The following is a 25,849-nucleotide window of genomic DNA, read 5'->3' as shown; positions in this document are numbered from 1 at the left end:
CAGCTCGGAGTCTACTTTTTTTTTTTCAGTCTACTTTTGGTTCTTTCTCTCCCTCTCCCTCTATCCCTCCCCTTGCCCAGGCTGGCGTGGTGCTCTAAGTAAATAAATATAAAAAAGCATGTACAAAACCGTACATATTCTGTGATCCCACTAAAAATTTATACATACACGCATGCATAAATAAGATACACAGAGAATAGGGTTTAAAAGCATATAAACTAGGGTATTAAAATAGTGAATTTTGAATAAATAGGCTTGTGGGAGTTTTTTTATTCCGATTTTGGCTTCTATTTTCTGATTTTTCTCTAGTGAACACATATTGCCTTAGACATATTAAAGTGACAGTAAAGATTGACTTTGCCAGGCAGGCAGTGGCCAGGGAAGACCGGCTGGGTTCTGGGCTTTCCACCAGAGCATTATATATTCAGTAAACCAATAAGAACATTTATGATGTCCCAAGAAAGCCAAGTTTTAATCCTCTCTTTTGATTTTACCATTTAATGGGCTTCTTTCAGCTTCCTTCATTAGTTCATATGAATTCAGTAATTCATTGTAATACTTAGTTTGAGACCTAACCTCTAACTTGGGGTGAAGAGTTAAAATTACACAGCTAGGGTAGTTCTACCCAGCAACTGCACTACTGGGCATTTATCCAGAGGATACAAAAATAGTGATCTGGGGCGCCTGGGTGGCTCAGTGGGTTAAGCCTCTGCCTTCAGGTCAGGTCATGATCTCAGAGTGCTGGGATCGAGCCCCACATCGGGCTCACTGCTCAGCAGGGAGCCTGCCCCCCCCCCCCCGCCTACCTCTCTGCCTACTTGTGATCTCTGTCTGTCAAATAAATAAAAATAGTGATTTGAAGGGGCACATGCACTCCAACGTTTATAGCAGCAATGTCCACAGTTGCCAAATATGGAAAGAGCCCAGATGTCCATTGACAGGTGAATGGGCAAAGATGTCCCCAGATGTCCAGGGAAATACAAATGAAAACCACAGTGAGATACCACCTCACACCTGTCAGAATGGCTAAAATTAACAAGTCATGAAACGACAGGTGTTGGCGAGGATGCAGAGAAAGGGGAACCCTCCTCCCTGCTGGTGGGAATGCAGCTGGTACAGCCACTCTGGAAAACAGTATGGAAGTTCCTCAGAAAGTTGAAAATAGAGCTACCCTACAACCCAGCAATCACACTACTGGGAATTTACCCTAAAGATACAAATGTAGTGATCCAAAGGGGCAGGTGCACCCGAATGTTTATAGTAGCAATGCCTACAATAGCCAAAGTATGGAAAGAGCCCAGATGTCCCTCAACAGATGAATGGATAAAGAAGATGTGGTATAGGGGCACCTGGGTGGCTCAGTGGGTTAAAGCCTCTGCCTTCGGCTAAGGTCATGATCCCAGGGTCCTGGGATCGAGCCCCACATCGGACTCTGCCCAGCGGGGAGCCTGCGTCCCCCCTCTCTCTCTCTCTGCCTGCCTCTCTGCCTGCTTGTGATCTCTGTCTGTCAAATAAATAAATAAAATCTTAAAAAAAAATTAAAAAAGAAGATGTGGTGTGTGTATATATATACAGTGGAATACTATGCAGCCATTAAAAAAAAATCTGAATCTTGCCATCTGCAATGATGTGGATGGAACTAGAGGGTATTATCCTAAGCGAAATAAGTCAATCAGAGAAAGACAATTATCATGACTTTTCTGATATGAAGAATTTGAGAGGGAGGGTGGGAAGTCTGTGGAGGAAAGGGAGGGAAAAAATGAAATGAGATGGGACCAGGGAGGGAGACAAATCATAAGAGACTCTTAATCTCAGGAAATAAACTGAGGGCTGCTGGGGGTCATGGGGGGAGGGATAGGGTGGCTGGATTATGGACATTGGGGAGGGTATGTGCTATGGTGGGTGCTGTGAAGTGTGTAAGGCTAATGATTCACAGACCTGTACCCCTGAAGCAAATTAATACATTATATGTTAATAAAATAAACAAATAAATAAATAAGATGCACCCAGATGTCACTGATAGACAGACACTTAAATAGAATACACACACACACGAATATTACTCAGCCATCAAAAATGAAATCTTGCCATTTGCATCAATGTGGATGAACTAGAATGTATTAAGTGAAATAAGTCAGTCCGAGAAAGACAAATACTGTATGATTTCACTCATATGTGGAATTTAAAAAACAAAACAGATGAACATAGGGAAAGGGAAAGAAAAATAAAAGAAGATAAAAACAGAGAGGCAAACCATAAGAGACTCTCAACTACAGGAAACCAAACTGAGGATTGCTGGAGGGATGGGGTAACTGGGTGAAGGGCATTACGGAGGCACTTGATGGAATGAGCACTGGGTGTTACATGCAACGGATGAATCACTAAATTCTACCCCTGCAACTAATAATACAGTATATGTGAACTAAATAGAATTTAAATTAAAACAAAATCACGCAGTTAATACAGAGCGTTCTTAACCACTAGGTAGTTTAACAGTTGCTAAAAGCATGGTCTTTGGAAGATGGATCTTGTTTCCATTCCAACATTTCCTGGCCGTGTTACCTTGTGACATCTTTCTGGTTAATACCCATTCCAGGAGGGAAGCTGGGAGGGAAGCTGCGATTAACTGAGATGTGTAAAGCTCTTAGCTCAGAGCCCAGCATGCTGTGTACATTGAATACAGTGGCTACAGATCTGCAGTAGCTAAAGTATTCAATATCTACTCTGTTATTTTCTGCTTTAAGAGGGTGCGGTGTTTTCTAAAATAAGGCTAGGGGCACTCAGAGGAGCAGTGGACAACGGGTGTACTACTGTACTGCTACTGTTCCAATACTGTCCCTTCCTTCCCATCATGCACTCTCTCCTGAAAGCCAACCTGGCCTCCCATGAATTTACTTGAAAAAAAAAAAAAAAACAACAACATTGCTGCATAAGAATCAAAAACATACTGACCAGTGAGGTGGCAGTAACAGACACACACTGGTTTTTGTCCTATGACAGGACTGTTAACGCTCCCAACGGTGAGGCTGGGAGAATGTACATGTATCAGGAAGCAGAGCTGTGTCTGAGGGCAGATGTGGCTTTTATTATTGTTGCTCTTTGTCCCCAAGGACTATGAGGTCCTAAGAGACTTGAACTAACCCAGGACACGTGCCTGAGGCAGACTCCAGAAGGCTAACTCATATCTAATATCCCTGCTGAGCAGGAAGCCTGATGAGGGGCTGGACCCCAGGACCCACCTGAGCAGAAGGCAGATGCTTAATTGACTGAGGCACCCAGGTGTTCCTATAGTGGAATTTAAATTAAAAAAAAATTTTTTTTTTAAAAAGAGTCAAAGAAGTATCCAGTGGTATTAGATGGAGGGTGCAAATATCTCCCCAGATAATGCCTTCGTCTGTGATGCTAGAAACATTTGAAGTCTGGTTAGCACAGTACTGAAAAGGATCCCAGCAAAGCCCTATTCTCTCTCCAAGTGCCCGTTCTGGATAAGTTGTGATATGTATTCGGTATTTGGGGAATACGTGGGAATATGAAACGTCCCAAAGCCCTAAATTCAATAAACTTTTTAAAAAAACGAGCCTTGTGGATGCAAAGGGGACACATCGTAATTACCGCGTGACTGGAGAAGTCTCCAGCCTCTACAGATTTTGCTCAATTACTCTAAACGGAATGCGCCTACCCTACCGCACGTTGAGAGTCAACCACTACAAAGCGCAGGAAAGACTAACTCATGGGGCCACAGAACAGGCCACTCAACAGAGCGTAAACTGGGCGGAAACGAAGAAAAATGAGCTCGGGCCCAAGAGCCGCAGAGGAGAGAGTCAAGGAGCCATGGTTAGTGCTGGGATTTCTGACTCTACTCAAGAAGTCACATTAAATCAAAGCTCAAGGCTTCTCTACTTGTGACATCCTCAGGCCGTTTCTCCTTCCAATGCCCTTCCGCCCCGTCCAGGTAGGGTCTCCCGGGGAAGCAACTACGGTGCGACAGAAACCCGCTGCCCAGAGCATCAGCCCTACACTCTCCACAAACCGCCTACTCCAACCCGCTTGGATCTCTGAGCCGTCGGAGCACCTTCTGCTCTAAAATCCTAGCACCTTCCTCCTGAAGCCCTGGCTGAAATCCGAAAGGCCACAGCTGCAGTCGGGTCTCCAGACGTCCCCGGCTCCCCATCCCAGGAGACAACTAGCCTGCCCCCCACCCCGGGCACTTCCCCCGAGGCCTGGCTCCCCACCGCTCCCTCCCCAAGCCCCGAGGCGCCTGGGCCCCCCAGGACGGTGCTCTGCAGGCTCGTGCGGGGCGCCCCAGCTCCTGGCGGACCCCCGGCGCCCCCGCTCCACGTCCCCCCGCGGGGCTCTGGTCCCGGCGCCCAGCCAGCCCGGGGTCCCCCAGCAGCGCAGCCGCGCGGCCCCCAGCCCCGACGCACGTGCCGCTAGCTCCCATTCATTCCGCCGCGCCGCTGTCATTGGCGCCGTGACCTCTGCGCCCTGTCGCCGCCCGTGACTCGGGGCCTCACCTGAGTGCTGGTGTCTGCAGTCGAGGGTGGCCCGGGCGGCCCGGCGCGGCCGGGGGAGCCGGGGCCGGGGCTCCGGGCCGCCGACCTCCAGGAGCAGCAGCGGCGCCAGGGCCACCGGCATGAGGCCATGGTCCGAGTCCGAAAGCCGCGGCGGAGCGCTGGCTCCGCCTGTGGCCCGGCGGTCCGCCTCCCGGGACCCGGAGCCGGAAACTTGGCACAGGAAGAGCTTCGGCCCCTCCCCGGCCGCGCCTGCTCGCCACTCCCCGGGCCGGCGCCGGCGGCGCGCTCCCGGGACGGCCACGCGGAACCTCGGGCGCCCCGCCCTCTCCTGAGCCGGGCTCGCGCGGGCGGCACCCCCGCCCCTGCCGGCTCCGGGACCCGGAGCGGCCCCGCGGGACCCTCTGTCTGGGCGAGCCGTGTCTCCCGAACCCCTGCCTGCCGCTGCGGGGAGCCAGGAGCTCCAGCGGTCACCGTAAACATGGAGCTTCGGGTGACGAGAACTGCCACGGCGCCCAGCCCGGCAGTCGCCAGCTCTTCTGTTCCGCGTGTTTAGGCAGCGAGATGACTCAGAGAATCGGGCTCCGGGTCTGGGGGCTCCCGGGTCCGCCGCTGTTTCTCTTGGGCGTGACCTGGCACGCGGTCGTCCGCTGCTCTTTGCTACCTGGCCTCGAAGGAAGTGCCCGCCTTTTGCATCTTTCCAGTAACGTGTCGAACCGCCGGCTGGACTATTGTGAGACGGAAGCTAAATTAGCCTTGTCTCTCGACTTTTGGACTCTGTCCTCTGAAAACCTTATAGGTATATCGTGGCATAGATTGGCAGTCTTGCTCCTATCAGGGTAGGAGTCCCACTCGTGGGTGTACCTAGCTGCGTGAAATTGTTTAGTATTTAGTAATGTGAAACTATTTGCCAGCCTAGGGGATCCTGGCATATGGACAGGATTAGTACCTGATGTGTGTTAGAAAGACCTCTCCTTGGTCCTATAGCCATATCTACTCCTCTCATGGTAATGAGAAAGCGGACTTACAACAGAAATCCGTGGTGTAATTAGTGATTCAACGTGCGCACAGAGGCGGGGAGAGAAAGTGCAGGCGATAGGGGTACAGAGATGAAAGAAACTTCATCTGTCCTCAAGGAAGTTCAACGTTATGGGGAAATAGACCGGCAAATAGGCAACTACAATTCTCTAAAATTTTTGTCTTGTTTTGAACCCTGCTTTTTGCATTTAGAAAATGAAAGTACCCATAGTACAGCTGAGGACATCATTTTTACATTTCTCTTCAGAGTGTTGTTTTTTATTGAATAAAAGCATAGAATAAAGTTTATTAAAATAAGCCAATCATATGGTTTTGCCCCCAATCTTGAAGAATATGATGTTAAAAGAAAAAAATGCCAGGTGCTTTACAAATAAAGGTTGTTAGTACACATCTATGACCTGATACAGGCTTGTATTATTAAGAAAGAACTCCGCAGGTAGACTATGCCATGGTAAAGTGTAGCAATTAAGACTTGTATTTACAACAATCCTACAACTTAGATTATTACCATTTGCCCTTTTCACAGATAGGGACACAGATAGGAGGATTTACATGTCTTCTCAAGCTCACAGTTGGCAGATACAGCGCTACCTGCCAGGCCGTTTTCATTTAGAGTTCGTTTTCCCTATTAAAACAAAATACCTGGCTCTTAAAGAGATGAAGCATGGCAAAGCTAAGTAGGGAAAGCGGATGACGTTGTGAAGGCTTCTAATGTTACAGTGTAGCTAAACTTTTGATGAGCCATAACCTACCAATAGTTCTTTTGACCCAGAGAGGCCAAGCCTGTGTCTAGGAAGTTAAAACCATTGAACTGTTGGAGGAACCTCGAAAGAACAGAGTCCTCTTACGCACAGGCTAGGAACAACCTGGGTCTTTTTGACTCTACTTGTGTGAACGAAACAACCGGTAATTGACTGACAAACAGGGAGTAGGTGTGTAATTGAAAGCATTTTTCAAAGTTGTTATTTCGATGTTGGAGAGTTGACTTGAAGAAGACATCTTCTTTCCATAGTGATGATACTGTCCAAAACATGATCTATGGTAGGACCAGGCTTAATAGCCAAAGAGAGATTACCGACATAATACTGTGTATAAATGTATATCATGTCTTGATTCATAGCACTGCCTGAAAATGACTCATCCTGCTGTTATGAGATAAATGATCAATGATTGTCAAGGTAACCGTGGTAAGAGCATTTATTGAGAGAAGAGGTTCAGACATTGCTGCACTGAAAGATTAGCAGTTTTTGTGGATTTCATAAGGCAAAACTGAATGCTAAAGAATTTAAGTTTGGAATGACTGATTTCTCTGAGATGTTAAGATAAAGACTTAGTATACATTTGGAATTTTGTCTTGGATAGGGTTTGTAGTCTATAACTGATTATTTGCTGGAAGTGTAACAAGGATGAGGGGTGGGGACCTCTTTTTGTCCCGTAGCCAGTGACTAAGTGTATTGACTTTGCCAAAATGTGAGTCAGTCAGTGCAAAATGGTGGGTATTAATGAACAGCGTCTACTGTCTGTGCTCCACTAACATGTCAGGGCATCATGGGGCGCCTGGGTGGCTCAGTGGGTTAAGGCCTCCGTCTTTGGCTCAGGTCATGATGTCCTGGGATGGAGCCCTGCATCAGGTTCTCTGCTCAGCGGGGAGCCTGCTTCTTCCTCTCTCTCTCTACCTGCCTCTCTGCCTGCTTGTGATCTCTGTCTGTCAAATAAATAAATAAAAAATCTTTAAAAAAATGTTAGGGCATCATAATAAATGCATAAATTATAATTTAGTCTATTTCTACCTGGTGGCTCTCCTAAAAAAAAAAAAGAGAAGAAAATACATCGTTGGAACGTCTGCTTTTCATCATGTTGTCAGGTTTTCTGTGGTGAATGCTGAAATCAGCTGTTTTTTGACTGACTACCCATTTGTTCCCCATCATGTGCCTCACAAACCAGATATTTAGGGGAAAATATAAAGGTTAAGTCTAGTCCACATTTGGCTGTTTTTAGGCTCATCTGGGAAAGCTAGAAGATTACTCTTATTTCTGTTATAGGTGACATTTGGTTCACCTAGGCTTGGGTGGGATAAATAGAAGTTAATTTGAACAGTTGGATAAATTGTCTTGATGCCGCCTTTCTGTACTGATGCAAAATACCATTTTTATTATATAGAGAATTCTTAACATTACTTTGGGCTGTTTCTTTTCTTTTTATTCAGTCCCTTTGCATCTGTTTTGGGGATAACTTTTTAGTAACTGTGTTTTTATAATGTAGGATAAGAAAACCCCCATTTCTAAAAAAATTAGTTTTTATTTTTCAAGATTTACACTTTAAGATGATCAGCTTTTTATTTTAAAAGATTTTATTGATTTATTTGACAGAGATCACAAGTAGGCAGAGAGGCCCGCAGAGAGAGAGGGGGAGGCAGGCTCCCTGCTGAGCAGAGAGCCCGATATGGGGCTCCATTCCAGGAGCCTGGGATCATGACCTGAGCTGAAGGCAGAGGCTTTAACCCACTGAGCCACCCAGGCACCCCGATAAGCTTTTTTTTTTTTTTAAAGATTTTATTTATTTGAGAGAGAGAGAACGCATAAGCAGGAGATGCAGCAGAGGGAGAGGGAGAAGCAGGCTCCCCACTGAGCAGGGAGCCATGACCTGAGCCTAAGGCAGATGCTTAACCAACTGATCCACCCAGGTGTTCCTAAAATGATCTGTTTCTTCAAAAAAAAAAATCCTACTAGGATGTTGGTTGGGTTGCCATATGTTTATTAAATAATTTGGTTACACTGGCATCTTAACAATATAATCTCTATCCAGAAGCAAGTTTTTGTGTCCCCTTGTTTTGTGATTTTAGTAATACATCTGCCCTCTTCTGTTTGTTTTTTGTTTTAATTGGTTGGATTAGGAGAACAAATTAAGATTTTTTAAATTGTATTTAAAAGAAAATACGATCCGAGTATCTAAAGCATGTTCAAAACTTTTTTTGCACAGCTTTTAAAATAAGGTACATGTGTTTTAGCACATGTTTTCTATATTTAGTAAAACATCTATTGTCTGGTGTTGGAGTTTTTTATAAGTATCTGTTTCTTTCAGTAATTACGATTTTCCGAAGGACAGAAAGAATGTGATTAATTGCCTAATATTTGGGGGTTGGATTACATTGAATTGGCTAGTACTATCATTCTAAAAGTATAATCCAGCTCACCTCCACTTCACTTATGCATTCTTATTTATAAACATCGTGTATCCTGTTGGTCTCCCACAAGTGAAAATCCTCGAAGACAGGGTATGTGTCTTGTTTTAAACTTTTTCCATCTCCCATCTTCTTGGATGGTTCCATTTACTGTGTTATATGAATACTGGATAGATACGGTTGAAAATGACAAAATAGACTTTGAATAATAAAGTGGGAAGAAGAGCGGTATAAATTGATTTTCTCGAAGAACTATAGTTCTAAGGAATATTAAGGTTGTCTATGGGACAAATGAGAACACTTCTTAAGAAGAGTTGTTTTGTTTTGTTTTTTTAATCAGCTGTGTTCCCACTTGATCCTGATAAAGAAAACTACGTTCGTAAAGTGAAAAACTGTATTTTTTCAGTTGCCTTCCCTACTCCTTTCAAATCAAGAGTACGTCTTGTAGCAGTTTCAAAGGTTAGGCTTTCTTTTTTCACAACAAAAATACTTAATTCATTATAGCTGCTGTCTAAAAGAGATAGTCCCACTGTTTGAGTTGAATTGTTAGTCTATTGGTAAATTATTATATTTGTGTTTAAAATTCAGACACTTGGAGAGTGTCATTCTTAGAAATCACTTTCTGATACGATTCCTAGACCTAGTATTCCATTTCATCTTAAATTGACTTACAAAGATACATTTTTTTGAAAAAAGGGGGCAAATGAGTTTAATTCGTAGAAACAGGTTCTAATAACAAATGATAAATTGTTTCTCATGATACAATTGGATTTGGCATAGAAATAGAACATTTACTTTTTTCTAGTTCCGTTAAAGAATGCATGCTATGAAAAAAGTATTTTTACTATGCATCACAAGAATTACATAAAAATTTAAAAACTATCTAATAGAACTGATTTTCCCATATAGCACAAATAATCGTATAAAGTATGGCATATCCCTCATGAGAAAATATTAATGTACTTTTGGAAGAGTTTCATTCTCTTTTCTTTCTTCTATCAAGTGTCTTTTCTCAAAATTATTAAAGGATTGCTTAAGTTCGTAAGGTCTTTTTGGTTTGTTTTTTTGTTTGTTTGTTTTTTTCCTGCCTCAGGAGGTTCTAGAAGATATTTTGGACCTTGACTTACGTGTCTCAGAAACAGATGATTTTATCCAGCTCGTGAGTGGTGAAAAGATAGTATTTGGATCCATTCCACTGGCTCACAGATATGGTGGGCATCAGGTATGAGTAGCATCAGGATGACTTCCCTCATCTAATATATAAACAGCTGGTGGTGATGCTTTCCTATTTATGAAGTCATTGTGCATTAATTCCTCTGATGTTAGTGTGTGGGGACTATGACAAGATGTTCCTAGAAGAAGTGTCATCATAAGATATTTATAACTAGCTGGTGTCATTGCTTGCTGTGAGAAAGCTAATGCCCAACTTTCTTTGATGAAATGGGGAAAACTGGGGTAGCGCTTACGTAAAATTTCTGTGAATTATTACTAGAGAACTCATTCAGGGAAGTTTCGGATAAGAGATGTAGGCAAAGTCAAGTAGCACAACAAGTCAATATAAAAGCCCTAAAATGAGAATGAGATTATCGTTTTTCCAGTATAGCTGCAGAACAAAGTTCTAGAACTGCTAGAAACGGCTAGAATTTAATCAGGATTAACCGGAGGTGTTACATATGCTGAAATAATTAGGAAAGCACCGTCTAGGAGTGAAGTGAAGATGCTGAAGCAAGTTCAGGTTGTGGTATCTGACTAAATTAAAAATAAAAGAGAGAGAGAGAGAGAAAGAGAAGGAACACAGGACCAATGGTTGAACTTGCTGTGACTTTCCTGTGAACCAGATAAGATTAACAGTCTGGTTGTCAGGGGGGTTGTTTCCTTTGGAATATATATTAGGAAAAGCAGCAAAATGTAATAGGGTTGGAGGAAGGATTAAGTCCGGAAATATGAAAAGTGAAAAGTGCTTTCATGATACCTATTATAAGAATGATAGTATCAGGCTCTGGTTTGTTGGGGGCAGTTAATTCATTTTAGATTTTTGTTGCTTCCATTCCTCAATGTCTTAAGAAGCAAACGTATCATGGAAGCTAAGCTAACATTATAGCTAAGAAGCAAGGTGAGATAGACCATTAGAATTGAAAAAGACATTGGGGTAATCTATTGTAAACTTGAACCTTAGTGTCTTGATCCATAACATACAAGGGTTGGCCAGGTCCATTCCACGAGTTGTGTGAAGGAGTGTGGCAAAGACATCTGTTTAATTTTATTTAACATCCCATTTTCCAAACATATTTGACTCTAGAGTTTTGTTTTTAAGGAATAATTATTAATTGTTATTAATATTTAATCAATCAATTAATTATTGATTAAATAAAATAAAATAATTAATTAATTAATAATTCCTATAATTAAGGAATGATAATAATTGCTGAACTATATTTCTCAATTTTGAAACTTCTGGACTAGGTGATCCTTATGGTTTTTTCTAGCTCCCAAACATAGGGATTCCACAGTTCAAAAAGCTATTCCCCATATAGGTTAAATTCATTAGATAGTCATTTGTACTCGCATGTACTGTTAGAGTACAAATGCAGACCTTAAGCCCTGCAGGGTTTTGTTAAGCTGTATTTTTTTGTAGGTTGTTGCTGTTTGTTTGGTTTTTTTTGGTATAATAGTATATTAGATTTTTAAAAATCAATTTCACATTTCATCTCTTGCTTCTCTCTGATTTGAAATTATAAAGATTTAGAGGTATGGGGAGGTGGGGAGAAGCAGGCTCCCTGCTGAGCAGAGAGCCCAATGTGGGGCTCGATCCCAGGACCCTGGGATCATGACCTGAGCTGAAGGCAGAGGTGCCCCAGATTTGTCATTTTGAACAGTAACTGATTTTTATTAATACAGAACTACCTTCTTGTTTCCCCTGACACTCCTAGCTCTGGATTCACCATTCTTTTTATTTATTTTTCATGGTGTGGGATATACCTAATGTATTGTTGACTTTAGAAATTGCCAGAATAGGGCACCTGGGTGGCTCAGTGGGTTAAAGCCTCTGCCTTCAGCTCAGGTCATGATACCAGGGTCCTGGGATCGAGCCCCACATCGAGCTCTCAGCTCAGCAGGGAGCCTGCTTCCCCCTCTCTCTCTGCCTGCCTCTCTGCCTACTTGTGATCCCTGCTTGTCAAATAAATAAATAAAATCTTAAAAAAAAAAAAAAGAAATTGCCAGAGTATGCTGAGAGCACCTCTCAAGATTTGTGCTTTTAGAGGTAGCTAGAGATAGCTAAAATTAATGGTGATCTCTTCCTGGTAAAGATGAAAAATTAAAATACTGGGTAGATATTTCTCAAATTCATGTTTTTCTGTTAGAACTATAAACATAGTTCAAATATTCCACACCAGTTTGTAGAACTCCTTTTATGTGCCAAGAGCTATAAAGGTGAATGAGACCTGTCCCCTTAGCTCTGATTGCTAATACTCTAGGGGAGAGGATAAAGAAATCAATTCCGGTAACATCAGGGTCGTGATAGGATTAAGTATAGGAGTTAGGGGGATTCACAGAACCCTCCTAGTCCCAGAAAGTCTGAGACACTTTCTGCTGGAAGTAACATGCATGTGGAAAATGGAACGATGTCTAAGTTAGCAAATCGCTGTTGGTAATGATAATTATTACCATCTCACGAGAACTTACATTATGTTAGACATAGTACAGAGCATCCGTTGGTATTCATTCTTACAACAACCTGGCAAGGGTTATCCCATTTTACAGAAATGAAAGGTCAGTCTCAGTGGAATTAAGTAACCCAGATTTCTGTAGCTAGTAAGTGGCATAACTGGGAGTTGGGCAACCGCAAAAGAAAATGTTGAATACAGCTAACTATGTAAGTTCAAAAGCATATTTTCAGTTACAAGTATGTTCTTGATTTTACATCACATACATATTCTATAGGCAAACTTTCTAAGAATGAATTGTTCCTAGTTCATATTCTGAAATTAAATAGGTCAGTAGATCAGTTCTAAATATTCTACATCTTATTAACGTGAGCTCACCTGTAAGATGAAGTAATCATATGTCTCAAATTTATATTTTTAAAATGAATTTCACTTATGTGTTATTGATTGAATTTTTTTTTTTACCTTTGTTCAAGTTGTTGATTCTTATAATCCTAAAAGTGCAATACTCCATTCTCAATTTTGACAAAATAACTTTGGCTATAAAATTACTATGAGGACTCTAAAGGGTAATAAGCATGAATAATTTTCCTTTTTCTCCTTTAGTTTGGGATATGGGCAGGTCAGCTTGGGGACGGAAGAGCTCACCTTATTGGAATTTACATGAACAGGTACCACATGTTTTCTGGTATAATAGCTTTTCTGCTAAATATTAATATGAATCTTCTAATACTTAGATTTCTTTGTTGTTGTTGAAGGCAGGGTGAAAAGTGGGAGCTCCAATTAAAGGGCTCAGGAAAGACTCCATACTCCCGGTACAGTTGGTAATTTTTTTAGTCATCTGAATAAAAATTGGTGTCGTCTTCATTACAACCAAAAATCTTTTTTTCTCTTATTTGACCTAGAAATGGTGATGGGAGAGCTGTACTTCGTTCCTCAGTGAGAGAATTTTTATGCAGCGAGGCTATGCACTCTCTCGGAATTCCAACTAGCAGAGCTGCAAGGTAATTCCTTTTTCCTTGAGGCTAACTTTCAGGCCTGCAGGCATGTATCACTAAATTGAGCCGATAGATCTATGGTAGCGTGATTTCTCATTGTTTCTTATGGTTTCAGGTACTTCTTGGTAGCTTGCTAGGAGTTAACATGTAACTTTAATTGTTGGATTCTCTTATGTTTCAGTCTGGTTGTGAGTGATGATGAAGTATGGAGAGATCAATTCTACAATGGAAACGTCGTGAAAGAAAGAGGTAATAATAATTTTTAGAACGTTTACATAAAATTTGGCTAAGTTCTTAAAGAAGAACAGATCCTGGACACCTTTGCAGTCTTCTTAAAAAATGACCCTTGGGGGCGCCTGGGTGGCTCAGTGGGTTAAAGCCTCTGCCTTCAGCTCAGGTCATGATCTCGGGTCCTGGGATCAAGCCCCACATCGGGCTCTCTGCTCGGTGGGGAGCCTGTTTCCCCCCTTCTCTCTGCCTGCCTCTCTGCCTACTTGTGATCTCTGTCTGTCAAATAAATAAAATCTTTAAAAAATTTTTTTAAAAAAAAATGACCTGTGGTTCTTTAAGATGTAATTGTATCACTAGGATATTACCATAGGATGTCCTTTCCTACATCCTTACATCACTAGCCCTTTGGTTTCAAACAGTAGACATCTGGGAAGTGAACAAAAGTGTTTATGGACAGCCAGCAAAATATTACAAAGCTGGAACCCAAAAGTTCATACACTTTCTTCGAAGGAGAGACCCTCAGACCCTTCCTCAGCGCCTGACTGCTCGCTCTTCATGCTTGCTTCCAGTTGACTCAGTTAACTTTTTCCTCAGCCTTTAGTAAGCCAGAAATAAAAAAATTAGGAAGAGGTGAGATGTGTGCTGTAGGGCAGCAAAGAGAAACAGCGAGAGAAACTTGACCTTGAATGGAAGAGACCTAAAAAATCAATAATAGGTGTATTTGATTGATGGATTGATGAGTGGGATTTGCACTCGCTCCCCTGAGCTCAAGAGTTGCATGCCCTACCAACTAAGCCAGCCAGCCACCCAGTATTAAACTTACTCACCAGTTTAGAAAGCAGAGCCGTTAGGGCTGCTGACTGCCCTGCCTGCTCTGTTGGGTCCTTTGGATCACTGGTGACCAGATGACATTTTTGCTGATGATCGCGGTGATTCACTGAGTGCACGTGTTATATTCTTTATCCTTAGTGCCTAATATGTTTTGACAAAATTTTCATAAAAAACAATCCCCCTCAAATATTCATGCTTGAAGGAGTTAAGGGCTATTTACCTTTGAGATTAGGAAGGATTTCAGTTGCGGGAGAAGAAAGAATGTGCATGCACAGAGAACCGGGAGTAGCACAAGGCCCAGAGGTAGCAGTGCGGGTGGGATTGTGTGGAAGGGCAGCACCAGCAGAGCAGGAGGCTTTGTTTCCTGGGATAGACTCATCTTCACATCCAAACACGCGCAAGGACAGCATTCCTTTTAGGGAAAAAACATGCATTCTCTTTACTAATTGTATTACTAATGCCTATAGTCAAAACACAAGGCAGCATGGAAGGCTGCAAACACTAACACAAAAATGCATAGATTCACTGTCTGTCTTCCGCGTTTCATAAGTTAGAACGTACGCAAACGTTTATTCATTGAAGTGGGTTTTCAATTGGTTACACCAAGAGAAGGCACTTGCAGGGACTATGGCACGTAAATCATTTACTAATGCCCTATTTCAGGATGACGTATGGGGAAGATGTCGCAACAGAGGAGACCCTGGAAATCCGGTGTTTGGAGCCTAACAGTTTAACTGAGCAGCCTTTAGTGAGGCTAGAGCCCTGATATTTATGAAAGTGTTGTGCTTCCTGACATTTGAACCGATTCCAGGCCTAAAGAAATAGAGAAAAATCCTTGATGCTTTCTAGGGTATCATTAGTTGCTTTTTTTTTTTTTTTTTTTTTTAAGATTTTATTTATTTATTTGACAGACAGAGATCACAAGTAGGCAGAGAGGCAGGCAGAGAGAGAGGAAGGGAAGCAGGCTCCCTGCTGAGCAGAGAGCCCCACGCGGGGCTCGATCCCAGGACCCCGGGATCATGACCTGAGCTGAAGACAGAGGCTTTAACCCACTGAGCCACCCAGGCGCCCCTCATTAGTTGCTTTTCTAATAAATTGGGTTCCTGTATTGTTTTTTTACTAAAATAATTTAAATTTTTAGAAAAGCACATTATGCTGTATTTGCAGTTTAAATGCTAAAAATATGAAAATGTGTGTTTTTCAGGTGCAATAGTGCTGCGTGTTGCAAAGTCATGGTTTAGAATTGGATCATTAGAAATTTTGGCTCATTATGGTGAACTGGATTTACTAAGGTTAGAAAATGACTTTTTTTTTTAATGATAAAGGCAATTTAAAAATGCTTGTATATGTCCTGTGAAGTTAAAATATTTTGGGTTTTCTTATAAGTTAAAATCAAATATTTCAATTAATAAATATTTTTAACACTCACTGTGTGGAGGCTGAGAAAATTAAGGCCATCCCACCTCAAGTTTAGCTGATGTGGGAAACAGAGGCAGAAGAAAATCATTAAAATTCCTCACCTACTGACAAGCCCTTGAAACAGACAGAGTGGCGCTCCCCTGGGGACTCCACTGCCCTCACCTTGAGATTTTGCTAAGGACTATCCTAGCCTGACCGACCCCCTACCCCAACAGGTCCGACCAGGATCTTGTAAGTCTACTTTAACAATTCCTTTATCTCTAAACCTCCAAGATAGTGTTGAGAATCATTCCCAAGTATATGGCCCACTGATATACATCTAAAGGGTCTCACGAGAAGATTTGTATTATTGGTGATAAATAACCTTTCTCCCAACAATAGCTAGCCCCTCAAGGTCCTGGAGACCTTGCTTCCAAAATTCCTTAGAGACTTCCGCTATCCCTAATCCCCTCTGTCCTCACCCACAGGCAGTCCACCCCTACTCTGCCTTTAAAAACTCTAACTGTAATCTGGTTCGGGGTCCAAGTCCCTACTCCGCTGTACAGGTTGGGTATACTTGGGCCCAAGCTTAAGCTTGTCAAATAAACCCTCGTGTGACTGCATCGGTGCTTGGCTCCTTGGTGGTCTCTCGGATGCGAAAACTCGGGCATAACAACTACATGTAGATTTTCTAGGAGGCCGAAAGAAGTGTGAAACCCAGTAGACCCTTTGCTCAAGGAATTTTTAATCTGGTTTGCAGCCCAGTTGTAGCTGAGGGCCTCGTGCCATTCAGAGGCCTGGGTGGAAGTGATTCAACCCCCCCAAATCCACAGCCTGCAGAGATCCAAAGATCTCCTTTCAACTTCTGGGTTCCCAGAGTGCGTCTTCTCTCTCATGTCTCTTCCCCAGACTGCGGTTTTGACACCTGTGAGATGCCTGCTTTGCTCTGGGTTGACCCACAGCTGAAACTCAGCCCCTTCAAACGGACAAAAGCAAGCCAACAAACAGGCAAATGTACCTAGAGCGTTTAAGAACAGAATGTGTCTCACTGAAGTTTCTCTGGAAGGAGCACGGAGGATTGCTTCAAAAGAGCAAAAGCAACGGATTCTTGCCCTTGAATCACACAGTACAGCTTCCAGCGTTTTGTGATATCTTAGTGCCTGCCGCGTCTCTACTTACACAATTCCGTCTTCCTCGGGCCGATTTAACAAGATGTGTCTTCAGGCAGAAGGAAAAGAAATTTCCTTCTTTAAGAGGAATTCCGCTTCCTTTTGTTAAGATAACACAGTTGCAAACAGTTCTAAAAAGTCACATGGATTCTCTTAGACGGACTAGAGTCCTTTGGGGTGTGGATCCTGTGTTGTAGGTGTCAGCGCCGAAGTCCAGATGTCTGGGCGGTGAAGGATGCGGGGAGAGAAGCCCCGAGGAAAAGGAGGAAGCAGAATAGAGAAGTTATCATTATCACACTGGCCAGAGCCCTCTCTGGGTCTCTTAGTTATTAGCAAATGTTCGCCGAGCTCCTGGTGGTCTCGCTTGTGGAGAAGAGTTGTCTGCACTCACTGGGCATTATTTCTAACTTCCCATTTGTTTTTTGGGTCACTTCTGCTTGGATTCACAGTGTCACTGAAATTGTCCCATCTGGTGGTAATACTTCCATTGTAGTTCACTTATTTCTCTGACATTTGATGTGTTTTAGTGACCGCCGCCTCCTGAAAATCTGTTGGCTCACGTAACCACATATGTATTCCTTTTTGTTTCCCAAATGCTTGCAACAGTTCTTGACATATAAGTACGTATTCACATGATTAAATTATTAAGTGATTAGAAAAATACATATATACACAAACTCTAATCCATTCCTTTTGTTTTGACTGGCTTTTAATAATTCCCTAGTCACATCTACAACCCCAATCTTTTTTATGGCTTTTTTTTTTAAAGATTTTATTTATTCATTTGACAGACAGAGATCACAAGTAGGCAGAGAGGCAGGCAGAGAGAGAGGATGGGAAGCAGGCTCCCCGCTGAGCAGAGAGCCCGATGTGGGGCTCGATCCCAGGACCCTGGGACCATGACCTGGGCTGAAGGCAGAGGCTTTAACCCACTGAGTTATGGCTTCTTTCTTATCCAGTACATTCAACACTATAGTTAGTTGACGAGTCAGTTAAAATAGGGAATAAAAAATGTGATACACAGACAACTTAAATAACTTCGAACACTGGACAGTCTTTTGCCCCCCTCCCCCATTTGTGAAGCCTTATGTGACCCTGCAGATATCAATAATTGTTCCCTGCTCTGTTATCTGTGTAACTTTTATATTCTGTTACTTGGATGTGTCACACTGTAATGTCATTATTTCTTCGTGTGTTCTTCTCCCTGATGGGCTCTGTGCGCTTTGAGTTTGGGTCCTCTGGATCTGGGTTTTTTTTTTTTTTTTTTTTTTAAGATTTCATTTATTTATTTGACAGAGAGAGATATCACAAGTAGGCGGAGAGGCAGGTAGAGAGAGGAGGAAGCAGGCTCCCTGCTGAGCAGAGAGTCTGATGCGGGGCTCGATCCCAGGACCCTGGGATCATGACCTGAGCCGAAGGCAGAGGCTTTAACCCACTGAGCGACCCAGGCGCCTCTGGATCTGGGTTTTGGCATCCTTTCCCCCAGTACGTGCACCTGGTGGGGCATACAGTAGGCGTGCATTTGTCATACACATGGTGGAATCTAATACTTAGAAACTCATTTCCCGTTTTGACTGGTATTGAGGAAGTCTTTCTCTATGGCTGTTTTTTTAGAGTAAAATCTTATTTTAATTCTTAAAATTTGAAGCTTGAATCTAATGGCTTCCTGGATGTCAAGGGTGGACTTAGATAATTTGATATGGGGGAACGCTGATGTTTTCTCCTTCTTTTCTCCAGGACGTTACTAGACTTCATCATACAGGAGCATTTCCCCTCAGTAAAGGCCACGGAACCTAACAGATACGTGGTAAGTTTGTAAAGAGAAAGGTCCATACTCGGTTTTCTCTCCTGGCCCGCCAACATCAACGGTTACAACTTAGAACTCGACTGGGTGGGTAGGAAAGGAAATGGAGTACACTTTGAACCTTTTGTTAGGTGAGGGGAAGGTGAACCACTTCCTAAACAAGACACAGATAGGAAGGTTGTTCTGTTTGGAAGGCGTCCAGAGAAGAACAGGGGCTACTACCTCCTGACTCTGGACCTGACGTTTTGCACATGTTTTGTAACTTGGTCTTACGTAGTCTTTTCTCAGACGTGAGAAATACAGATATTTCTGTAGTAGTAGTAGTAGTTCTAAAATAAACACAATACATAACTGGAAAATGTGATTTTCTGTTCTTGTGGAAATGATCGGGTCTTCATAACCCTCTTTCATTCTCTTAGCAGCCACAGTGAAGGGAATTCCATCATTTTTCTTTGTGATTCATTTCAAAGTTTAAGAACTTACTTTGCTTACATTTAACTCCCTTGTGCTGAATTCTAATGCTTTTCCTGTTCTTATTGGACATGGAGAAGGCCTGGTAATAATACTATGTCTGGGCCTTTATATATTATTTCTCAGTGACTAATTCCACATTCTTCCATTTTTTTCCTTACATTTGTTAATTTCCATTCCTTTTTCATCTTTTGATATCCGGAATTCTTTCCATGTTCTCCTCATGACTTAGCAGAAATCCTAAAAGAGTATACATTCCTGAAAATCTGAAAAATTTCCTGAATTTTATTTTAGGATTTTTTCTCTATTGTGGTATCAAAGACGGCACAACTCATTGCCTTGTGGATGTCTGTTGGTTTTGCTCATGGTAAGTCATCTACTGATGTTCCATTTTCCTGATGAGAAAGTAGAGTTAATTTGTTGAAGCAGAAGACTCCACTTCTGTATACTTCAAAATATTCCTGCTGATGCGCTTCTTAACATTTATGATGTATGAATTTGTTTTTAGCAACAGAGAAACAATTTTCTTGTGTTTAAAATGGTTTTGAATGGAACAGTATGCACAAGATAAAATAAGCATCCTCAATTCGACGAGGATGTTATTACCTGTAAAACTTTCTTTTTTAAAAAAAGATTTTATTTATTTAAATATCTTAAATAAATTATTTAAATATTTAATAAAAACATTTTTATTAATAAAAATAATAAAAATTCAAAAAATAATAAATAAAAATATTTATTTAAAAACAAATATTTAAATAAATAATATTTATTTATTTATTTTAGAGAGAGAGCACAAGCAGGCAAAAGGGGCGGGGTAGAGAGGGAGGGAAATGGACAAGCAGACTCCACGCTGAGTGCAGAGCCTGACCCTGGAAGCTGGACTTGATTTCACAATCCCAAAGATCAAGACCTGAGTCAAAAGCAAGAGTTAGACGCTTAACCAACTGAACCACCCAGGTGCCCCAGCCTTAAACGTTTTCAACCATGTGGCTACACGATATATTTTGGTCACTTTAAAACTGTTTTTAAAATCTCAATTATAAAAGCACTGAATGCTTACAGTAAAGAATGGTTAAGTATAGGGCGCCTGGGTGGCTCAGTTGGTTAAGTGGCTGCCTTAGGCTCAGGTTATGATTGCAGGGTCCTGGGATCAAGTCCTTGTCTGGCTCCCTGCTCGGTGGGGGTGTCTGCTTCTCCCTTTGCCCCTTCCCCCTGGTCGTGCTCTCTCTCTCTCTCTGACTCTCTCTCTCGCTCAAAGAAATTTTAAAAATCTTTAAAAAAAAGGAATTGAAAGTATACGGAAGTGAGTGTAAATTCCATTCTCCAGGGTAATCATTATTAACCATTTTATATCAATATTTTTGGACTCTTTTAGGATGATATTCATACACCTCCTGTAAAAAACAGGGCTGGCTTGTGTGTTGGAAGCCATTTAGTGTGTGTAGTTGCATAGGAAGGAATATCTGCTTGAACAAATCATGTATGTTCTAATGTCTCTAGATGAATACCTGAAGGGAATCCCACATTGAAAAACTTCTTGAAATCCGCTTAGCTGATCACACACATACTCTGTGTATCTCTCTTGGAGTGGGTTGGGGTAGGGAGAGCAGGGTAGGTGTTTCAGAGTTTTTGCTGTTAGGAACCATGGCACAATGACTACCTTGCAACTGTATCTTCCTATTCCTGAAGGCAACTTTTGAGGACAGACCCCTAACATGGGATGGCTGGGTTAGAGAGTCTGTATGTTTAACATATTGATAAACAGGGCCATCTTGCTCTGAAAAACATTGAAACCTGACTGCCAAATATCTTGTATTAGGCTGGTGTATCCATTCCCCGGCTTCCTCCTGCCCCACACGCTGGCCACCAGCCCTAGCCCCCTTGCCTGGGAGGGCACACTCCCTCCCCCTTCTGCTAGGGTCTGCAGCGGAGGACTGTAATGGGAGTGCATATCCTTATTTTACCCTTTCCCCATCCTTTGGAAATAAATTCATCTTATTCCTTTACTAGTTTCACTTCCATTCCGAGTAACGTGTATTTTTTTAAACAAAGAAGAAATTGAGGATAAGTAAGAAGAAGTTGTATTTCTTGGGGCTTTTGTTCTGTAGTATTTGAAATCTTTATGGGGTGAGGTATAAAACAAAAGGGTAAATTTAGTTAAATGATGTAGTTTTAATATATATTAGGTATTTGATATCACCAGTTCAACTTTCAATTGATAACCCAATTTTATTTTACTTCCAAAACAAATGCATTTCCATTTTCCTATTCTTGATAATTTTATACATTTAAAAATGCTTTATTATTTTATTACCGTGTTTTTGGAATCTCTTTGTTGTGATTTCAGGTGTTTGTAATACAGATAACTTCAGTTTGTTATCCATTACAATCGACTATGGCCCATTTGGTTTTATGGAAGCCTATAACCCAGGTATGTATGACTTATATGTAAAAATGCATGTGTAGACACACATATATCTTATTTCACCAAAAAATGATTACGGGTTATTTTAGATAAGTTGTTATAGCTGATACAGTGTTGAGGTAGTAGAAAGAATTGGGTTCATTCATAAAATGGTCACTTTATGTAGTACTGAATGTTCCAGGTGCTATAGGGACACAAAAATGAGTCCTTCATGGTCTCTGCCCTTAAGGAATTACATATTAGAGAAGATGACAGGGAGGCAGCAGGGAACCTGTGTGAGACAGATGCAGGTTTGACTTCTGGCGTCTGAGCCACGGTGGCTTGGTGCCCTTCCCTGGACAAGTTATTTCTCACGTTACCAACCTATAAGATGGAGGCCATAGTAACACAGTCCTTGCAAGGAGGGATCCAAGCAGGCTTTGTGGACGGTGTGATACTTGAGGTGGGGTTTGAAGGACATTTATGATCACCTGAAAAAAAATTTTTTTTTTAAGATTTCATTTGAGAGCAAGAGAGAGCAAGCATGAGCAAGGGAAGGAACAGAGGGAGTAGGAAAGAGAGAAGCACTGATCAGGAAGCTGGATGCAGGACTCAATTCCAGGACCCTGGGATCGTGACCTGAGCTGAAGGCAGACGCTTAAGAGACTGAACCACCCAGGCACCCCTGATCACCTGAAAATTCTTACATAGTAAAAATATATTCCTCTATTAGGCAAATATATGTATTTAAAAAGAATTTCATGTGTATGGGTAGTAAGTGTTTATGTTAATTTTAATTTTAGTTTTTATTTTATTTTTTTTAAAGATTTTATTTATTTATTTGACAGACAGAGATCACAAGTAGGCAGAGAGGCAGGCAGAGAGAGAGAGGGAAGCAGGCTCCCTGCTGAGCAAAGAGCCTGATGTGGGGCTCGATCCCATGACCCTGGGACCATGACCTGAGCCAAAGGCAGAGGCTTTAACCCACTGAGCCACCCAGGTGCCCCTGTTTATGTTAATTTTTAGCTAAATGTTTAACGTCAGAAAGATTTAATAAATGTAAACATATCTAATGAATATAAATTTATTAAGCTTAAATATAAACTTAGGGAGAGGCCTTTTATTACAATTATCTCCACTATAAAAGGCTAGTATTGGGCGCCTGGATGGCTCAGTTGTTAAGCGTCCCCTTTAGCTTAGGTCATGATCCCAGGGTCCTGGGATCAAGCCCCACGTCAGGCTCCCTGCTCAGCAGGAGTCCTGCTTCTCCCTCTCCCACTCTCTTTGCTTGTGTTCTTTCACTGTCTCTCTCTCTAAATAAATAAATAAAATCTTGTTGTTGTTGTTTTCTTTTAAAAAGATTTTATTTATTTATTTGAGAGCAAGAGAGTGAGAGCATATGAGAGGAGAGAAGGTCAGAGGGAGAAGCAGACTCCCCATGGAGCTGGGAGCCTGATCCCAGACTCAATCCTGGGATACCAGGATCATGACCTGAGCTGAAGACAGTTGCTTAACCGCCACCCAGGTGCCCCTAAATAAATAAAATTTTTAAAAAGGCTAATATTTTTTATCTTAAACAGATTTTGTCCCAAACACATCTGATGATGAAAGAAGATATAAAATAGGAAATCAGGCCAATATTGGAATGTTTAATTTAAACAAGTTGTTGCAAGCTTTAAATCCATTACTGGATCCTAGGCAAAAGAAGCTGTGAGTAAATCCAAAGTCCACTAATTAAATCTGTATGAAAATACATTTGTATAATGATCATTTTTTCAAGCTAACATTTTAAAAACATCTTAATATTTAGTCTTTAATAATGAAGCCATTTCAAACTATATTTTTGTCTAGTACAGTTTTGGCTTTCCCCCACAGTTATTAGGATAAAGTGTTTCCCTATTTATTGCTTTTTAGGTGTTGTGAAATTTTAGCTTATTTCTCTTTGATCTAAGGGTTATTTATCACTGTTTTTCTTAATATCTAATAGTTGGGCTCATTTTATTCATATATTTTTACATGTGTTTGGTAAAATATACTATTTAAAATGTGTTAAGTTTATCGCCCCAAAATAATGAATTTTCTGCATCTGTAGTCAAAGGTTTTACTATATCAAATTGAGTGTATTTAGTGTATTATTCAAGGCCTTTATGACTCTATTTTTTTATCTTTTCGATAAATTTGATGCATTTGAGATGTGTATTAAAAGTCTCCCACTTTAATTGTATTTTTACTAAGTAATTTTTTCTGATGGTTTTAAATTTTAATATTTTGCTATTGTATTATTGACACACACCGGTTTTTACTTAAATTTCCTTAAAAAAAAAGTTCCTTTTAGCCTAACACCAAGACCCCCTTTATCTTGATTTAGCCTTTTAACTCCAAATTTCAATTTATCTGATATTAATATTGTAATTCATGCTTTCTTTTTGTTGGATTTGCCTGGAGTCTCACTTTGTTTTTCTACGTTTGTCATTTATCTTACAGTATGTTTCTTGTAAAAACAAACAACACATATAGCCAGGTTTTAACTTAGTGTGATGGTTTCGGTCTTAAGAGAAGTGTGTAGGCTGTTTACATTTACTGTAACAACTGATTTATTTTATTCCTGTCTTATACTCTGCTTTATCTCTATTTTATGTATCAGTTCCCCGCCACCCCACTGGCTTTCCTTATCTATTTATGATTTGAGAAGTTCATTCATCACTCCCCCACTTTGATTTGGAAACTGCTGTATTCTCCACCCGCTGCTGGTAGTTATCTTCCTTTTTCTGCCACTTTCTCTACTGTTGCGGGAAAACGAGTTTCCAAGTACCTTTCTTTCACTAAGATTCTACTGACTTATTTAAGTTTTCTCCTCCATCTCAGTGAGACTCAGATTCTTTTACTTTTTACCTCTAAGAACCCAACTGCCAGCTTTTGCTAATAAGGTAGCCTAGTATTTTGAATTTCAGACTGTTGTAGGTTTTCCTACAAAGGGTAGGAAGTGTATCTCTCCCATCACAAGTCTTTGCCCTAGCGCTTCACCAACCTGCGCACGCACACATTTCTGATCATTTCACTGCTGGCCACCGCCTTTTATTCAGGGTTTCATCTCGAAGTCTCTGTTTCGATTACTCTATTATTTCCCTTAGTGGGGTATAGAGGTGATGTATTTTCTGAATCCTTCATAACCCTTACTATTTTTATTTTACTCTGGCAGATGACTGAGATCAGGGCCCCAGATTATAGATTCACTCGTGCATAACAGAAACCCGAAATAATAGTAGTTTGAACAAGAGGGACATGGTTTTCCTCCCCCATGAAAAGCGTGCGGGTTGGTAACTGAGGGCTGGAGTGGGGACTCTGCTGAGTCTCAGACGGCTTTGACTTTTCCATCCCACCATCCACTCACGGCTGAAGCCCTCAGGGTCCGGGATGGGGCACCATCTGGAACAGCCAACTTCTGAGTGGCAGCATGGAGAAGAGGCAAGTCCTCACTATGGAAGGATACATGTCGGCGTTTGTGCACATCTCCTCCCTCCTTTCCCATCAGCCAGGACTTAATCATAGAGCCATGTGAGTGTAGGGCCCTTACTTTGTACCAGCCCAGCCGCACTGGTCCAAGTTCCTTCCCCGTACGGTTACGGGTTCCGTTGCAGGATCTGGAAGGCGGAAGTGAGGCAGGCGGAAGTGAGGCAGGGGCGTGGCTGCACCCAGAGGGCGGGCCTGCAGCCTGGCGCCACTGCTGCTCGCGCGCACTGCTGTCCGTCTGCTGGTCGGTGGTGTTGGTGCGGGGAGAGAGCCAGGGCGAGTGCTGGGTCAGGGCGGGCACCGCCCCGTGGTGAGGGGCACGGGCTGATCGCAGCTGGCCTGCGTCGCGGGGCTTGGACCTTGAGGGACAGACTTGGGTTTTGGTTTGGGCAGATTCTGGCTGGTCTTCACTGTCTCCGGTCTCACATCCAATTTTCTGTCCTCTCCTCGCCGCCAGCGTTGGCCCCAAAACCAGACACAGAAGCAACAGGACGATTCGTCCTTCTTCACCGGCTCCCACAGTCACGGAAGGTCAAATCCTTCCGGAAAAACCCCTCGTTCCGTGGCACCCATAGGGCTTCTGCTTCACCGGCAACTACGTACCCAGCGAGGGAAATCTCTGCTTTTGCTTAACT

The 25,849-nt window shown here is 41.9% G+C and overlaps 2 protein-coding genes across 7 annotated transcripts in view; one reads left to right on the top strand and one right to left on the bottom strand.

Moving 5' to 3' along the window:
- The window catches only part of PDSS1 (decaprenyl diphosphate synthase subunit 1), a 54,724-nt gene extending 49,638 nt beyond the window's left edge, over nt 1-5,086 (bottom strand). For 4 of the 6 annotated variants that reach the window (XM_046011169.1, XM_046011172.1, XM_046011170.1 and 1 more), the window contains exon 1: nt 4,515-4,994. In XM_046011169.1, coding sequence (XP_045867125.1) covers nt 4,515-4,994 — 480 coding nt within the window. Of the gene's footprint in view, nt 1-4,514 lie in introns of all 6 variants that reach the window. The other 2 variants (XM_046011173.1, XM_046011174.1) reach the window with 1 other exon arrangement.
- Nucleotides 3,670-25,849, top strand: part of LOC123946508 (protein adenylyltransferase SelO-like) — a 38,050-nt gene continuing 15,870 nt past the window's right edge. The window contains exons 1-15 of the mRNA XM_046011870.1: nt 3,670-3,834; nt 4,093-4,420; nt 4,535-4,687; nt 4,735-5,310; nt 9,071-9,189; nt 9,824-9,952; nt 13,002-13,066; nt 13,154-13,210; nt 13,301-13,399; nt 13,575-13,642; nt 15,660-15,747; nt 18,760-18,829; nt 19,592-19,664; nt 21,648-21,731; nt 23,285-23,414. Of these exons, the coding sequence (XP_045867826.1) occupies nt 3,670-3,834; nt 4,093-4,420; nt 4,535-4,687; nt 4,735-5,310; nt 9,071-9,189; nt 9,824-9,952; nt 13,002-13,066; nt 13,154-13,210; nt 13,301-13,399; nt 13,575-13,642; nt 15,660-15,747; nt 18,760-18,829; nt 19,592-19,664; nt 21,648-21,731; nt 23,285-23,414 (2,204 nt within the window). The remainder of the gene's footprint in view (nt 3,835-4,092; nt 4,421-4,534; nt 4,688-4,734; nt 5,311-9,070; nt 9,190-9,823; nt 9,953-13,001; nt 13,067-13,153; nt 13,211-13,300; nt 13,400-13,574; nt 13,643-15,659; nt 15,748-18,759; nt 18,830-19,591; nt 19,665-21,647; nt 21,732-23,284; nt 23,415-25,849) is intronic.

This window comes from Meles meles, chromosome 7 (assembly GCF_922984935.1).
Source record: "Meles meles chromosome 7, mMelMel3.1 paternal haplotype, whole genome shotgun sequence".
In the NCBI taxonomy this organism is placed as follows: domain Eukaryota; kingdom Metazoa; phylum Chordata; class Mammalia; order Carnivora; family Mustelidae; genus Meles; species Meles meles.
Note: the sequence above shows the minus strand (reverse complement) of the source record. Positions and strands in the feature narration are given on the sequence as shown.